Source organism: Podarcis pityusensis (genome assembly GCF_964106645.2).
Source record: "Podarcis pityusensis genome assembly, chromosome: 3".
NCBI lineage: Eukaryota > Metazoa > Chordata > Lepidosauria > Squamata > Lacertidae > Podarcis > Podarcis pityusensis.
In genome coordinates this window covers 42909838-42927512 of record NC_138026.1, presented here as the reverse complement: position 1 = coordinate 42927512, position 17675 = coordinate 42909838, and the positions used below count along the sequence as shown (strand labels likewise).

Genomic DNA, 17675 nt, shown 5'->3' with positions numbered 1-17675 from the left:
TACAGTAATATTGTTTGGATACATCAAGAAAGTCGCTTTACAGGAAGATGAATAAATTATCCTTCACCTTCTTATGTCACCCTGACTTTAAAGCACATGACTTTCCCCCAAAGAGTCCTGGGAACTATAGTTCCCATCTCACAGGAGTACAATTCCCAGAATCCTTCACAAATTGAAGTTTCTATGTTTCTTTGGGTGAAGTTATGTGCTGTTGGATGTGCATTAAATGTAAGGTGTGAATAATCCCTATATGTCAAGCATGTGGAGTGGGGCAAGAATAAAATCCTCCAGAAATAGAAAATTGGCTAACCAAGTTCTGAAATATTGTTCAAATGCTCAGACTTACAAATATAATAAGGATTAGGGAAGGCCGACAGCAAGATGATTCATTGAAATGTGAGGCTTGTTTATATCATACTGTATTGGAATGTAAGGATGCAGGAGGCAACAAATGCATATAGTTTATCAAAGCAGACATAGATTTAAATATATTTGAGGTCTAGTTGCACATTACAATACGTCTGGCTAAAGTAATCTCTTTTTAGAACTATGATTATTTTATAAATTAAAATAAAACATTGGGTTATCTTATATTGAAAAATGTTGAATGTCTTTGTACAGTATGTATCCAATATTTATATAACATTTCTGTATTTATAGACAAATTAATTTAATAATGGATTTTTGTCTTTAGTGCTTATGATAATAAAATTTATATTCATAAAAAGGAAAAAAGGAAAAGTTAATCTCGAGTGTCAATATAGTGTGTCAAGGATGAAATATGTGATTTGCACTAGGAAGATATCAATGTAACTTTCTAGAAGATTGTGAACATACGCAACCTATCATTATTTTTTTTTTTTTGTTCATAGTCGGCCTCAAAGACAGAGAAGAGAAACACATGGAGAATCACACAAGCAAGGCAGGTATGCTACTAAAAATGGAACAGGCCAACGTCCTTTCCTGTGCCTTCTCTCCTTTGTAACCACCCCTACCCTCAGCAGAAGTCAGTACTGATAAACTTTTCAGATCACACCCATGCCAGTGTAACTAGCAGAGTAACACAGCAGAGCTTCAAGATCTTGGTCCTTTTCCATTGTCAGCTATTTCAGACTTGACAGTGAGGAAAACTCTTTGCCACACAGTTCAACCTGAAGTGTTTTAGTGCCTCAATTCACAAGACAATTATTCACACTATATACATGAAGTTAGAAGATGCTGGTGCATCATAAACTATGCACTACTAATAACTAACCTGGGCTTAGGAGGTTGTAGTAAACATGGCACAAGAGACTCAAAAAGGGGAGAGATTCACACAAGGCTGCTGGATGCTGCTAGCTTTACATCAGCCAACACACATATACACAGGGGAGGCAGGGAGAGAGAGACTTCTCCTTTGGGCAAGAAGTCATGCCAGAAGCCTGTTGCTTTGAGCTGTTTTCAGGAGGCATGACTGTTGTCTGGGACCAATAGTTGTAGCTCAGTGGTAGAGCTCAGAAAGGGCTGGCATGGAGCCCTGTCTGAACTTGGAGAGCTGCTGCCACTTAGAAGATATTAAGCTAGGTGGACCTGTGATCTGATTCAGTACAAAGCAGCCTCCTATACAAAATTAAATCCGGGGGCATGAAAGCCAACGGAAGATGCTACCTCTTCCTCCCATTCTGCTGGGTGATACTGGTAATGGTGAAAACAAGCAGCCGGCCAGCAGCGCTCTTAGTCTCAAGTCTATTTTCAATGGTTACATTGGAGCAAAAGTATTTAGGCTCGAGTACCACTACCAAGTCACTGTCAACATATCAAGTAACCAGCGTGTTGCAAATTTGAAATCGAAGCTGTGGGCCTGAGCAGCAAATTACCTCAGCCCTGCTTTCGAGATAAACCAGGCACACATCCAGCTCAGACCGCCTAGACTGTGCAACCAAATTGGCTTCCCAAGCAGAACTAGCACAACTTTAAACTCACCCAGCTAAATGCAGCCTGCACATCAGCCCTGTATGAGGCCTGTCACATGCATGGCAGCTTCCTGATTTGACAAGCCCAGACAGACAGGAAGAACTGCTTTGCCACATCTCCAGTGAGCTTCCCTACAATGCTGATTTGGCTTGTGGGGGGTGTGGAGGTGGAGGTGGGCCTAAGCTGAGGAGACTGTTCTGAAGTAACTGCTTCTGTGCTTTCACCCTCCCCTCTTTAAGGCTCTCTTTGCCTTTCCTAAGATATCTGGAGCAGGTATGGAAGCCTTTTCTCTGCAAACCTGCTTCTGGCCTGGCTGGGTTCCCAACTTGCCACATTTGCTCTTGGGCTGCAGCCAGTTGGCTTTTCAGCATTGTTTCTTTAATGCCTGTCACAAAACTATCTTAGACTTGCTTACAATTCACTTCTCAGTGCTTCCTGGCCCTGCCCCTGTTCCTGTTTACTTAGCAATTACGGTAAAGATACATTAGATAGTGCGCTATATGCTGCACAATGTTGTGTTTGTTCAATAGGGACTGAAGAATCTGAAACGTGCTTTAGCGCTCCTATCACACTAGCTGTCTAAAAATACACCAGATCATATGGGGTTATTTTTCAAAGGTTTTGCATAGCTCCCCTACTAGTCCGTGATTGTTGGTGGGTCCAGTTACTTGAGCAGAGCTGGAGGAGATGAAGTCAGTGACATGTCAAATGTCATTTCATCTCCTCAGTCTGTAATCTTATATGCTCTTTTCTGAGAGGAGGTTCCATTGAACACCGCGGAACTTACTTCTGAGAAAACAGGCATAGGACTGAACTGCCAATGAACTCAGCGAGGTTATCCACCACTCTAGGAAATATTGGGGCTGGACTATTTTTTAGGCATTTAACCAATACAATTACTTGATTTGTGTCTCCACACACCAGATTGGTGTTCTGTGAGCCCCCTGGAGAACCCACATTAAGGAATAGTGCAGTAGTACGGTTGTGTAATTGTGCTTTTCTCTTTCTCCACATAGTCCAATATTGAAACGAAGTCCTGATATCACCAAATCACCACTTACAAAGTCAGAGCAACTTCTGAGAATAGATGACCATGACTTCAGCATGCGGCCAGGTTTTGGAGGTATGACATGTAAACTTCTGTTGATAATCTCTTTTCCTCTCTGTGTTTTCTTAAAAACACCTCTTAGTGATTTTCTTAAATAAAAGAAGTCTATAGGAATAGTCAATATCTACAGGTAAAGGTATTCCCTTGCTTTAACCCTGAAGTTTAGCTTTCATGCACTCCCCTCAGGAGTGGCACGTCCTACTTTGCCGCCTGAGGCAGAACAGGAAGGTGTCATTCCGCATCACCAAAGCCTCCCTTACCTGGGTCATGTGGCAGCAGCAGTGATGGCGGGTTCTGGCAAGATCACATGGAGTGCACAGGATCTTGTGAGATCTCCCTGGAAGCCAGTGCCCCTGCCTCTTCTCTGCCAGGGGTGGAGAAAGCAGGAAGGGTAGGCCGCCTCTTGGCATTCTGCCACCTGAGGTGCTGCCTCAGCCAACCTCATGAGTAGGTCGGCCCTGACTACCCTCACAGAGTCACTGTGCATTTAGTTAACGCCAGGGCAGGCGGAAATATACGGTAATAAGTGCAGCTTCCTCTATTGCTGCATCCTGATGCTGAGAAGAGCTGTGTACATTGAATTCCTGCCTGCCATTAAGCTGTTAAAGCCGGGGTGGAGAACCTGTGGCTGTCCATATGTTGTCAGGTTACAGTTCCCATCACTCCCTGCTTCATTGACCATACTAGGGCATGATGGGAATTGGAGTCCAATAGCACCTGGAGTACCACAGGCTCCTCCCCCTTGTGTTAAGGATGAAACCAGATGGTCGCAGAGGCTGGGGGGGAAATGTGACAAGCAGCTGATGTGGCTTGTTTGCTTGAGTGAAGTGGTTATATTTTGATAAAACTCAAATAATATATTTTTTTAGGAGAGCGAATCAGTGCCCTCCCCTGCTAATCCCAGATGTGGGAGGAAAAGGGTATTTTGAGGGCAATAGGGAAGAGTATTTTCTGTGGCACTTTTTCTTATTTTCGTATTGAAGGGCTCAGCTCTGGTTTTTAAAACGGGTTCAGACGCCTGACTGAAATTAAGCCACAAATATGTCTGTGACCTTATTTAGCTCAGTGAACGCTCCTGTTACGCTAAAGTGCCTTCAGTTTGGCTCTATCATATTCCTCATATAAGAACATAAGAACTGCCCTTTGCTTGAGGGTTATTACGAATGGTGGTTTAAATGTGACATTTATTTGGCTTTGCTTGCTAGTTCGTCTCTCTTAACTGATGGGCAACTGCCTTTTTGAAAAGCTTAGGAACAATGAGCTTTTGTTTGTTTCTGCAGCGTATCTCTTGCAAGCTTATTGGCCTATCTGAATTGCCAGAGAATATTTTTTTAAGTACAATGTTATGTGCAGATAAGTACAATTCCCTCATAAACTTAAATTATAAATGGAAGGCTTAGAACCCCTCCAGACTGGTATTTTATTGTGGATGTATTCTGTGGCACATGTTGGATTAAATCCACTTTCTTTGTGCTTACTTTCCCCAATGCTATTATATTATCGCTGTCTGAAAGAGCCACAGTGTGGCAGAAACAGGACAACCCTCTACCCCACCATAACATTTGTTACACGAACACCAGGAAGTTGCAGGATAAGCATTTATTTGAAATGAAGACCAGAAGCGTGACTGGCAAAATACACTTTGACGGGAGGAGTGTTTGAGGAATAGAGCAGAGTATACTGAGTATACAAAAACAGAATCCTGAGAATACAAAAAAATAGGCATGCCTGTTCTAAAAATGGATATGCCTTCTATTAAAAATAAATTTCATGGTATTAAGCTGAACCTTACTACCTGGTTGGGTCGTATTTCTCTGCAGATGGCAGTGAAATCCCAAGGCTTTATTTCACAGCAACTGTGTCTGTACGTGCACAATCGTTTATTTTAGAAGTGAGGAACTTCAGGCCTTGGGGCCAAATGCAGCCCTGTAAGCCTTACCTATCTGGCCTTTGGGAGTTGCCTAACGCCCCACTCCCTCCTCAGGCCCCACCTCTCAGCTGCCCGGCTTCATACCCTTCTCGAGTGTTTTTGCCTGGCTGGAATGTGCCTTTGAAGACTGATAATGCCTCTTGGCTGCCTGGATGGAGAACCCAGAGGGGCCTGTGGGTGTTTGCAGAAACTAGCCTACTGTACAAGAGTAAAATTTACATTTCTTGCTCCACCCACTTTTATCTCCAGCCCTGCTCACCACCACCATGTGGCCCCTTGAATGTTGCCCAGAAGGGAATAAAACCATCAAATTGAAAATGGTTCTCCGGCCGTAATATGTATAATATATCATCAACTAATGCACCATTTTGCTGATCTAGCATTTTCACTACAGAAAGAATATTTTAGATTGCTCCAGGTTAATGTTTTACTTCCAGCATTGTGGTTGCGTGCTATACAAAATCCAAGCTTTTAGGACAGAGGATTAGGAAAACATGCTTTCTTATGCCCCACCAGATTAAAGAATGTTGTAATTTATCTACCCTTTCCTGGCTGACAGATGGTCATTCAAATCCAAACTACCGGTACTATTTTACCCCTTGATGAGGGAAGCTTATTGTTACTACATGCGCAATATGCACAATACAAGTTCAATTAGTTGTAAAAGGCTGGGGGGGTTTTGTTGGTTTTTTTTGTCCAGCACTGTTCATGAACAACCTTTATGCTTTTAGCAAATCTCATGTTCTATAATTGCATTATTAACTCATGTAGGAGGATTTATGTATGCATTTTACTAAGATAATCGTTGCTGAAATTGAAATTCTAATATTTATCTCCTAAGTATAAAAAGTGGAAAGTGGTACACCTATTTGGCTGAGTTCAAACAAGTGTGTCTGCAACATCATGACTGTACAAAGTGCCAAATGTCTCAAACCATGTTTTCGTATTCTCCTTGCTTCTCCTTGAACATGGAACTTATTGATGGAGGCAGACAGGTGGTTATAGCACCTGGGGAAGGACTGTAGCTCAATGGTAGAGCATCTGCTTAGGATGCAGAAGGTTCCATGTGCAATCTCAGCCATCTCCAGGTAGAGCTGGGAGATTTTTTTTTGTCTAACATCCTGGAGAGCCACAGCTATGTAGACAATACTGAGCTAGACGGACCATCGGTTTGATTTTGTATAAGGCAGCTTCCTATGTTCCTAACTGAGAGCTAAGTAATGAACCTGCATGTGTGAATCAGCCATAAGTGTTTTGCCTATATATCAATATCATTATCATTTTTTATGTCCTGGCTTTTTAGATATTGGTCTGCCCATGGGGACCTCCAGTGCTTCTTACTTTGTGAGTAGGGGTGTCACATTCAATCGTCATCCTCTCTTGCTGGAGGAGTAAACGATAAGCCTCCTGTGTGTTGCTTTCACTGCGAGAATCAGGCTCTCCCACCTCTCTAATTAGTTAAGGAAAAACACAATGCATAGTTTACCTGCTCCATATTAAACCAGCCTTTGCCAACCTGGTATTCTTCCGATGTTTTTGACTACATATCCCATCAGCCCCAGCCAGCATTGCAGTGTAGTCTAAAACATCTGAAGACCTCTGGTCTTTGAAGGCCTCTAGTTTGCCTGGGAACCAGCCCAGAGGTGCAAATGGCCTGTGATCTCACCTAGCAACTGTATGCTTCTCTTTAATGTTAATGTTTCGTTGTTAGAAGGTTCAGCTCACCCCTAAGTTACTTCTTGGCAGCTAATGACAAATAACCCAGGTATGATTTGGAGTCCTTTGCTGTGCAGTAACTGCCTGTGTCCTTAGACATGGCAGCCAGCAAACCATTTTGCATGCTTGCCTTCTTTGTGAGAGCCCTACTGCAAACTACTTCTTCATATGTTCTCTTTTAAAAACATATAAACAATTCTGATGCGTTGCATTCTGTGTTTCTTATAGGCCCTGCCATTCCTGTTGGAGTAGATGTACAAGTTGAAAGCTTGGACAGTATTTCAGAGGTTGACATGGTAAGTGTCATGCCCATGTTTGGATGGTTGTTCTTTCTGAACAAGAGGTTTTATGGAATGGGCTGCTCTGAAAAACAGACATCACGTTAGGAGTGGGAAAAGAGATTACTGAGTGGAAAACACTTAGGCTGCATGCACACCACACACTTTAACCACTTTTTTTCCTCCAAAGAATCCTGGTAACTGACCTACAATTCCCAGCACTCTTAACAAACTATAGTTCCCAGGATTCTTGGGGGAGGGAGCACCATGACTGTTAGATTGGTTTAAGAATGCTTTAAATGTATGGTTTGGGTATGACCTAAGACATGGATTTGTACATTAGTTTCAAATCCAGTCCAATATTCCAATGGCAAAAATGTATTTAAGACAGCACATCTTTAACTATGGAACGGGGGCAGCCAAACACTTGTAGGATGTCTTTGCCATTCTACCTGAATCTTACAATTGCAATGTAAAACTTATTTCCTTTATTACATTGGACTAAGAAATATTTATGGATTAAAAAATAGTAATGTGATTTATCCTGCCAACCTAGCAGTTTGAAAGCACGTCAAAGTGCAAGTAGATAAATAGGTACCGCTTTGGCGGGAAGGTAAATGGTGTTTCCGTGCATTGCTCTGATTTCGCCAGAAGCGGCTTAGTCATGCTGGCCACATGACCTGGAAAAACTGTCTGTGGACAAACGTCAGCTCCCTCGGTCAGTAAAGCGAGATGAGCGCTGCAACCCCAGAGTCGTTTGCGACTGGACTTCACTGTCAGGGGTCCTTTTCCTTTACCTTTTTAATGTGAATTAATTTTTCCTTGTCTCAATTTCTGGCTTTTGCTAGGACTTCACCATGACACTTTACCTTAGACATTACTGGAAAGATGAAAGGCTATCGTTTCCAAGTACCAACAACCAAAGCATGACCTTTGATGGCAGACTAGTGAAAAAGATCTGGGTGCCGGATATGTTCTTTGTGCATTCCAAACGATCCTTTATCCATGACACCACCACAGATAACGTCATGCTCCGGGTCCAGCCAGATGGGAAGGTGCTTTACAGCTTGAGGTAAGGTGAAATCCACAAAAATGCTTGGTTGAGCTTCTGCAAGCATGCTGACTTCATTTCTTATACAGCTGTGTGCATGAATTCTCAGTGGGTGTAACCCAGATCAAGACGTATCACAAGTTTGTGCCACTAACATTATCCAAGTTCAGAATAACAGATGACTTTGTGTATGTGGAGTCATCTGGTGGACGGAGCCATTGTCAGCTTCAGATTTAGAGGGGCCCTTGAGAACGATGCTCTCAGGGGACCCTCTCCTTTGCCACGGCCATCACTGCCCATTCCCTTGGGTCTCCCTCTGGGCCCACTCTTCACACCGCCCAAAATGAGATGCTGCTGTTCCTTCTCTTTTGCATTTGTCACTGCTTGCAGATTTAGCAATAGCAACAGCAAGAAGGAGAAGCAGGGCAAGGGTCCTCCAGAGCTCAGCAGTGGACCTTATGCTGGAATGTCAGGGGTTAGATTCACTCGAGATAAGTAAGCATAATACTTGTTATCAGTCAATTTCACAACTTTTAACAAAAGTCAAGAATGGCAAAGGTCTCCTGACAGTGTTGTCTGGGTGTTGTCCTGCTTTGGGGATTCACATGTGCCAAGTTTGGTTTGTGTAAGACAACCCTTTTTTGCTCCTAAGTCAGCAGGGTGCCTCCCACCACAAATCTGGTTCACTTCTTTTCAGTGCAAGCCAGACCTGTTAATTCAAAAGTAAGACCCCATGAGTCAACACAGCCTACCTTGTGCATGTTGAATGAGGCGTACTTCCACTGAATCACTGGGACATCTAGGCAGAAGCACCAGCTTCTCCAAATGATTGAGGGGGCCCGAAGCAACATCTTGATGTCACACACATCATACAATGTCCTGACGTCGTGCATAGGGCCCTCTGAATATTGAGTGGGCCCCACCCTCTCAAAAAAGAGATAGGGGTCCCCACAGTGCCTTGGTCCCCAGGAGCTGGCGCCCCTGCTCCTAGGTATGTGTGCAGAGGACTATAGCCTTAGGGAGTGAGCCTAGTTGAATGCAAAGGAATTACTTCTCCATATATAAAGAATTGTACGGACTTGAAACATGTGAAAGTGTTACGAACTAGGCATGCATCTAACGTGCATTATTCCTGCTTTGTGTTTTCTTTTTAAAATATGTGGCTTTTTAATCATGTAAAAGGAAGACATTTTAAATATGCTTATTCTGTTTTTAGGGTTACTGTAACAGCTATGTGTAACATGGATTTTAGTCGCTTTCCCCTTGACACACAAACGTGTTCACTGGAAATTGAAAGCTGTAAGTAAACGGGATCTCTGAAGAAGGCCGAATGCTGATGCCTCACATTTTGTTTCAAAATAGGGGTTGTGTGCTTTTATTCTGAAAGGGTGTTCCTGTGCTTTCCATAGCTGTGTGCTGGAGAAATTATGCAACCTCAGCATGAGTGCTGTGCGCGCATAATTGGTACTGCTGCCCTAAGAAGAGTGAGCACAGCTCACAATGAATTGTCCAACAATTCTTTTTTCTTTTGCTTACAAAGATATAGGAACAAACACCCTGCTTCTTCTCTGTGACTACTTTAATTTCAGTAAAGCCCTCTTGCAAAAGGAGACCGAGTACAAACTCCCTCCTCTATTGCCCCTGCTAGTCATGGCCCTTGCAGGTCTGTGACTAGATTGGATGACGAGGGCCTAAAATAGACTAGATTGGATGATGAGGGCCTAAAATAATAATTATATTGGTTTGTTTTTTTAAAAAAATGTTGCTTATACTCCAGCAAACAATCTACAGACAGTACAGTGTCCCTTGTTTTCTTATCTCTTGTTGTGGCTAATTACTGGGTTCGTAAAGCATTGTGCAAAAAAAGTAGTAAGTAAAATTATTAATGTAAAAATTTGTAAATTAACAGCTGCCCACCTTTTGCTTTCACTTGATTAAAAAAGAAGTGGATGATATTTTCAGAGGTGAAACTGGGAATTGCGGAGAAGCAGAGGCAATACATGTCCTCCACCCCCCAACATTGATGTTAAAGAGTCTGCTCTCAGGTCCTTTCCTTATTCTCATATATGTCAACAGCAGCTATTCACTTAAATGAGAGAAAAGTAAATAAGAGCTCATATTAAATAGAAAATAAAATCCTGTCACTGGACTATATGGTGTATATCTGTTGACAGTAAGATAGCATTCGGTACGCGACTTAGGCCACAGTGCCAACTGGCTTCATTACAATAAATGAGTTAATATTTCCTCCCTCTCTAGATGCTTACACTGAAGATGATCTCATGCTGTACTGGAAGAATGGCAACGACTCCCTGAAAACAGATGAGAGGATATCGCTATCCCAGTTCCTCATACAAGAGTTTCACACTACCACCAAACTTGCCTTTTATAGCAGCACAGGTGAGTGAATTTTGACAATAAAGCCTGGACAAGGCTCAATTATTGTTGATTTTTATGGAAATAGGTTTGATCGCTACTTGGAGAAACTGTCTTTGGACTTGCCAGAGAGGCTGTGGCATCATGTCACATGTTGTCTTCCCTGCAAAGGGCTCGGCAGCCGATGCCAGATTGTGCTGCTGAACCCCAAATTTGGGTTTATGCACAATGCTGTAACCCAGTATCTTTGGTACGGGGTTAATTCAAAGAGCTTATTATTAACAGGGTGATAATCTCATCCTGTAGCAACTGCTTTTCGAAAAGGCTGTTTAGAAAGGAGTTGCTGTACAGTAAAAGCTTCAAAGTACTATTGCTACCAAGTGATGATTACCACCACCATGCAAACAACATGGTAGTCATCTTTGGGGACTGCTGTTTTGAAGTCTCTGTTATTGAGGAGTACATCTAAGGTGTGCAAAACGTTTGGATAGTTGTAGTTATACGAGGTCAGCACCCTTCATAAACTACAGTTCCCAGGATTTTTGGGGAAAATGCAATGACTGTTAAAGTGGTACAAGATCACTTCAAATGTACGGTGTGGATGTGGGCTTTTGTGATTGACTTCTACCTTCTTTGTCTCCTGTAGGCTGGTACAACCGCCTCTACATCAACTTCACTTTACGCCGGCATATCTTCTTCTTCTTACTTCAGACCTATTTCCCTGCCACTCTGATGGTCATGCTGTCCTGGGTGTCCTTTTGGATAGACCGCAGAGCTGTGCCTGCAAGAGTTCCCTTAGGTAAACAAACCAAACCTCGCTGTGTCTGACCTGCTCTTTTTATAGCAATGCCAATCCAGGAGGGTCTCTCTGAACAGCAGGTGACGTTGCAATGTCTGAGACTGTTTCTCACTCCCTTCTCCTATTTGTTGGGGGAGTATTAGCTGGCCATGGGGGTCTATGGCAGGTGGAGGCCTGGATGCATCCACATTCATGGATGGCACTGTAGAAATAGGCTAAGAATTGCTTATGTATTAGTCACTTTTCTGAGCTAAATGCTCAGAAAGCAATGTAAAATAGAGAAATAATATCAGTAATATTTGCAGAGTATGAAGCATTGAGTGGAAACTTATATTTTAACATTTCAGTGGCTCCATCGGTAGGCATAGCTGTGATTATCTTCTCTGATTATTATTTATTAAATTTGCATTTGGATCTCCTAGTTCTCTCTTCCCTTCCCAATTCATTGCTTCTGATGTTACAGTTGTATTCTCTAGCCTACACAGAGTCCAATGAATTCATGCCCATTAGGAAATAGACAGGGGTTTATGGTGTAGTATCTTGACAGAGTTTGAGTAGTGTATATTTGCAGCACTGCATGTGACATCATAGACTCCAAAGGAGATGGTATTAGCTCCTGGACCTTTTGCTCTTTCTCTCACAAAGCAGGATTCTGTTAAAGCCCAAGCAGGGAAATCTTTCTTTGCTGTCGTAAATGATGAGAGAAAAGTCTTCACTCAAAGGGATAGGATATAAAGTGGTCACTGCACTCACACTTTCAGCAGTGATTAAACTGCATATGCAAAGCTATTTGGTTCTGACCAATATTAATTGATTGGTAATAAATACAGGGTTGTGGCCCCTGGCTAAGGGGTAATTATGCACTACTGTGACTTCAGATTGTCACATTTTGTGGTCATCCTTCTTGTTGTGCATCACCGCTATTTTGATCCATAACTTAAATATGTAGAAATGTCCTGTACTTTAGATAATTATTTATACTTTTCAAATGGAATGCAGAAGTGGCACAGAATGTAATCATAGCTTAGATTTAAAACGTGTGAAACAAACTGGAAAGTCAGATTTATCCATCCTTCCTTGCGAGACTGAATAGTTTACAGCACAATCTGCAGAGAACTGATTCTAAGTTAAATGAGGCCTCTAGGTAATTGTGCTTTGGATTCCTGGTCTGCACTGCAATCCAACCCAGAAGTAAACCTCAGCGCTTTCTGTTATGTACTGAAGTTCTCACCATGGGCCAGCAGGGGGATAGTCTAGATAGTTTTCACTCAGGTCCACATATGCAAATAAGGGATTGAAAGTGACATTCAGTGATTGGATAGTTACAGAAAGTGGTTACTGTTGCGTTGTAGTGGAGCTCTATATAAGCAGACTGGCTGAACCCTTCAGCTCAGTTCTGTTCTGGCTTGTGAATAAACAAGAGCTGTTTGAAGAATCGTTGTGTCGTCTGATATGTTCCCCCACAACTTAACATTTTCAGTGCAGTTTACTCCCTAGTGAATATGTTTAGGACCACAGCCTTGGTCTAAATTTGTGTCCAAGGGCTGTACCATCAGCCCACAGGTCATCCATGCATCAGCTCATGCAATCCAGCACACAATTTGCACCAGGCCACAACCAGAGAAAGGTGACAGCATGGAAGATGATAGCACACCATTCAAAGAAGGTAGAGCAGCCCACCTCAAGCTAGCATTTCATTTCTTAATGAAACACTTGGCCCTCTGTTTAGGGTAAACAAAGCCAACTTGTCACCAAAATGACATCTCCAAACGGATTATTGTATGTCTCCAGGGATCACGACGGTGCTGACCATGTCTACCATCATCACGGGCGTCAATGCCTCCATGCCTCGGGTTTCCTACATCAAAGCTGTGGACATTTACCTCTGGGTCAGTTTTGTGTTCGTCTTCCTTTCGGTGTTAGAGTACGCAGCAGTAAACTACTTGACTACAGTGCAAGAGCGAAAGGAACGGAAGCTGCGAGACAAGGTAAATGTAACGTCATTTGGTGCTGTGCAGATAAAATGGCTGTGTACGGTGCTCCCCCCCCCCCCAGAAAAATAGGTGCTGGTACTCACCATGAAGTTATTACAGTAAGTGCCACACTTTTTAACAACAAAAAAAGAGGTGTCTGTACTGCGTACCCTTGAGTACCCCCTGGAAAACCAGCACTGGCTGTGTAGATTCTAAAGATGAATCAGACAGACAGACAGATAGACAGACAGACACAGACACACACAATGGGGGTCTAACAGTAAAACTGTGTTCTACCCAAGGGTATGTTCAAACCAGTTTTTGGTTTTTTTACTCGGGTTGGATCTACACATGCAACATGAGATGCCGAAATATTAACTTTTTTAAAAAAGGTAGAAATGGTGCAGCTCACTATGCCACCTCTGAATGTTTCCATGTTAAGAGCAGCCTGCTAGATCAGGTTAATAGCCAGCATCCTGTTATCACAGTGGCCAAGATGCCTGTGGAAAGCCCCAAAACAGAACCTGACTGCAACGGCACTCTCCCCACTAGTGATTACCAGCAGCTGGCATTCAGAGGCATGTTGCCTCTGACAGTGGAGGTGGAACATAGCCATCGTGGCTGGTAGCTGTTTATAGAATTTGTCTAATCTTCTTTTAAACTCATTCAATTTGGTGGGCTCCCACTAGTTTTCAATTCATTTCCTAGTATGGAAATCACATTTTTCACAGCTGTCTTGGCACAGCGATGAACACTGCACTCACTATAGGAAGGATGGTCTGGAAAAACCATTAGTTTCTTCACATGAATTTTAATGCTCATGCTACACAGCCTACACAAGCACACTATCTCATATTAGATAGAATGAGCCTGAATGTGGCTTGGTTCCATGGTGCCCTCTATTAACAGAAAAGCACTTGCAAAAGTGGGGAGGTGCCCCAATTTCCACCCTTTCCTCAGCTGCATTAGAGTATAGGGCGGTATATTAATTCTAATAATAATAATAATAATAATAATAATAATAATAATAATAGAGGGTCCCATTCTGCGAGCATGTATCTGCTCACCATTTGGAAGAGCCAACTCAAAATCTAGTATGGTGTATTTTCACAAATTTACCTTTATATCAGCTATCCTGGCTACTAATAATGCAGGAAATCATAGCCAGATAAGAGAAACTGTGGTTAGATGAGATGAGTCCTCACCTATGGATTTGTGACAGAAGCAACAGCTTAAGGCTGCATTATTGCTCCACTCCAATATGTCAACTGCCAGTTTTCCCCGAGTACAACTATCTTCCTTCTTTCCTCTACAGCTTCCTTGCACTTGTACACTACCTCAGTCAAGGCAACTGATGGGGATGGATGGCAGCTATAGTGACGGGGAGGTGAATGAACTGGGACAGTATGTGTCTGAAAATGGAGATAAACAAGACCGAATGATGGTTCAGCTGGCACTTGGCTCAGAAAGGAATTCAAGCAGGAGGAAAAACCAGAGATACAGCAGCATGAGGATTGATACACACGCCATTGACAAGTATTCCAGAATAATATTTCCAGGTGCATACATTTTATTTAACCTGATATACTGGTCCATTTTTTCATAGTTATTTCTTTAGCCAGTTTCCATGTGGGTGGGACATGTGTTAACTGTATGAAATTAATGTCCATCAAGAAAATGTGACAATAGAGACTGTTCGATACTCCTGTTACATGAAATTCACACAATGCACTCTCCGATTTATTATACTGAGACCTAAGTGGAAATCTCTGCTGAACTGTCAGTTTCACCAGGCCTCAAAATGGCCATCATGGTCAATCAAAACAATAAAAAGTGGGGAGAGGTAGGAATGAAAATTTGCAAAGTGACAAATGCTTTTATTTCAAAAGACAATACGTGATAGGCATTTTTAAAGTACAGAATATTGTAACAGTGTCGCTATGATGGGAAGAGGAATTTTAGAGCACATCTGCGTTCCAATTACAGAAATGATGGACCATGTTAATATTTTTGTTTCAGTTTGTAAATATATACAATATTGTAAAATTATCTATTTAAGTGTAAATTGCAAATCTAAACAGTGTACTGTACACTTTTACCATCAAGACTCCTCTCAAGTAAAAACATCTACTTTTTTGGCTTACAGGCATGTGTGTGTGTTATTGCTAATCAGTCACTTGTTGATGTCACCCTCTAAGGAAAGTCAGGGACCTACAAGGTTCTTACACCTTTTTCCTTATCAGGATGCCCAATGTTGGTTATATTAGGAATAACATTGATTAAACTCACTCACTTACTGAACATTTACCCAAACTGAATATCCTGGGTGAGACCCAATGTTAATCAGATTAGATGCAGTGAAATCAATGGATTAACTAAATTAAAGCTGTTGGTTTCAATGGGTCTACTCAGAGTATGACTGCCATTGGATATCATGTCCTACAAGAGGTTCCACAGGAATTTTCACAGAGCTACCAGGGATGTTGCCTGTGCCTCTCTCATATTGAGGCATATTGACATGGAAAACAGTTTCTAAAGCAGGAATGCAATTTAAACTATTGTGTTTATAAAGTAACCTTTGATAATACTCTAATTATTAAGCAATCGAAATTAGTCTGCAAGAGAGATCATATGCAGCATCATAGCTTAACAAGCAGGATCACAAAGGTCTTTTTAAAATTTTCATGGCCTATGGAATTCTTCCAGTTTAAGTATATAGTCTAACAGATTTTAGTTCAGAAATGTTAGAAAACTTTACTGTGTCTCCAAGAAAGGATTATCTAGGCACCTTTATGCAATTTTTATAAAAACTATGTTAAGAGAACACAGTACAGTGTTTCTGCACATCTCAGGTGCTCAAGAGGTCCACTGTTATAAACAAACCGGGTCGTGTGTTCAAGACTGAAAATGATTTTAATACATTACAAGCTCTTGGTGGTTTTTGCTGGAATGAACATCTCACTATAAAAGCACAAGGCAAGATTGAAAATGGTTGGCGACACATCTCAAGTGGTCAGTACATTGCAGAACTCAGGACTGAGCAGGTAAGATTTTCAATTTGACCTTTAAACTTCATCTGTCAAAATGGCTAAGGCAGACAAGCATCACTACACAAGAAGAAAGCTTAACTTCTCACTAGGCAACTAAGAAGCACCAGAATTTCTCAGTGACATTTAAAGGTCGAAAAAGAAGCATGCATTTATTAGTTTAGCAACATACCCAGAAAGCTTCACTGAGCTAAATTAATGGAAACACATAATTGCTATCATCATCATCATCGCATACCTCATTGCCCTTGGAAAATGAATGCATGATAGTCACAGAAGTAGCCCAAGCAGAGGGGTGGCAGTGGTGGTTGCAGCAACAGCAATGGGACCAGCGGCATCTCTGCTGCCGCCTCAGCTCCTTCAGGCATGCCACTATCCTCTGCGGTTGGCTCACTTTGCTGAGGGTGGAACGGGGAGGGTGCATGAAGCAAACTTTGCCAGCAACCCTTTAGCCTAACTTCTAGCTCGCACACACTCAACTTTGAACCCTGTCTTTTGTCTTTCTAACTATCCATTTGTTATCTGGCACAGAGCCACTTCCTTTGTTACTTTGATGGCCCATACTTAGAAGGCCATAACATCACCAGGAAGGTTGAATCCGTGCTGGATCCAGAAATTAGAAGGGTTTCAGGCAAGCTGTCTCCCTACCTGGTTTGTGGGTCACCCGATTCTGGTGCACGTCAAATAAATGCGCTCCCACCTCCCTCGATCTTTCAGATTCAGGTGGGTGGCTAGCTCAGAAGGGCCCTCGCACAAACATCTGTGTGTGCAATGGTAGAGGCCTAGCTGGAAAGTTTAAAGTCTACTCCGGCAGCTACACAAAGGATGGATTGAAGAAATATGAATTGACCCTGCCCCGTAGCTTGACCAATTGCGGCTGGGCTAGGTGCATAGATCTAAAAAAAAGTGTAGACTCACACATGCTGGCCAGCTTCCATTTTAACCTGAAATGTTTGTTTTGCACTTCTCAGAAGTGGGTAAAGGCAAGAAGCAGGCAGGGACATGCCAGCACACAATGGCACCCACCTGAGAGGTGCCAGAACTGCCCTCTTGCGATTTCTGGCAACCAAAAAAACAAAAAAAAAAAACACCACAGAGTATGTTGAGCTGCTCAGTTGAAAAATTCGTACTGTAGGCCTTACAGGATTTAGTGAAGGATGATCAGCCAGGTAGGTGTGTGTTGCTGCATTTCTAGAGATTTATACTCCATTATTTGGCAGTTTCCAGCCTGTTTCATAATGGAGCATACCGTTTATGCTTTTAAATTATTTTAAACTTTCACCCAGAGAAGTTAAATGACAAATAAATGAATGAAATAGCCTTAATGTAAGGCATAATGTGCTTCTTCAACAGAGATTTAGAAAGCTCTGGAAGTCCTCTTTTTGCAAGTTTCTGTAAACCGCTGGGAGCCTTATTACTATCTGATGTGACATCTAAATCATCA

General features: G+C 42.1%; 1 protein-coding gene across 11 annotated transcripts in view; it reads left to right on the top strand.

Moving 5' to 3' along the window:
- The window catches only part of GABRR1 (gamma-aminobutyric acid type A receptor subunit rho1), a 31738-nt gene extending 16411 nt beyond the window's left edge, over positions 1-15327 (top strand). Inside the window, exons 2-10 of one of the 11 annotated variants that reach the window (XM_080999895.1) lie at positions 873-926; positions 2970-3076; positions 6936-7003; positions 7834-8057; positions 9253-9335; positions 10296-10436; positions 11059-11211; positions 13003-13199; positions 14500-15327. In XM_080999895.1, the coding sequence (XP_080856021.1) occupies positions 873-926; positions 2970-3076; positions 6936-7003; positions 7834-8057; positions 9253-9335; positions 10296-10436; positions 11059-11211; positions 13003-13199; positions 14500-14790 (1318 nt within the window). In that variant the 3' untranslated portion in view covers positions 14791-15327. Of the gene's footprint in view, positions 1-872; positions 927-2057; positions 2075-2127; positions 2227-2766; positions 2788-2969; positions 3077-3349; positions 3509-3771; positions 3982-4295; positions 5576-5629; positions 6336-6355; positions 6757-6935; positions 7004-7833; positions 8058-9252; positions 9336-10295; positions 10437-11058; positions 11212-13002; positions 13200-14499 lie in introns of those variants that run through there. The other 10 variants (XM_080999903.1, XM_080999902.1, XM_080999898.1 and 7 more) reach the window with 10 other exon arrangements.
- Positions 15328-17675: the final 2348 nt, after the last annotated feature.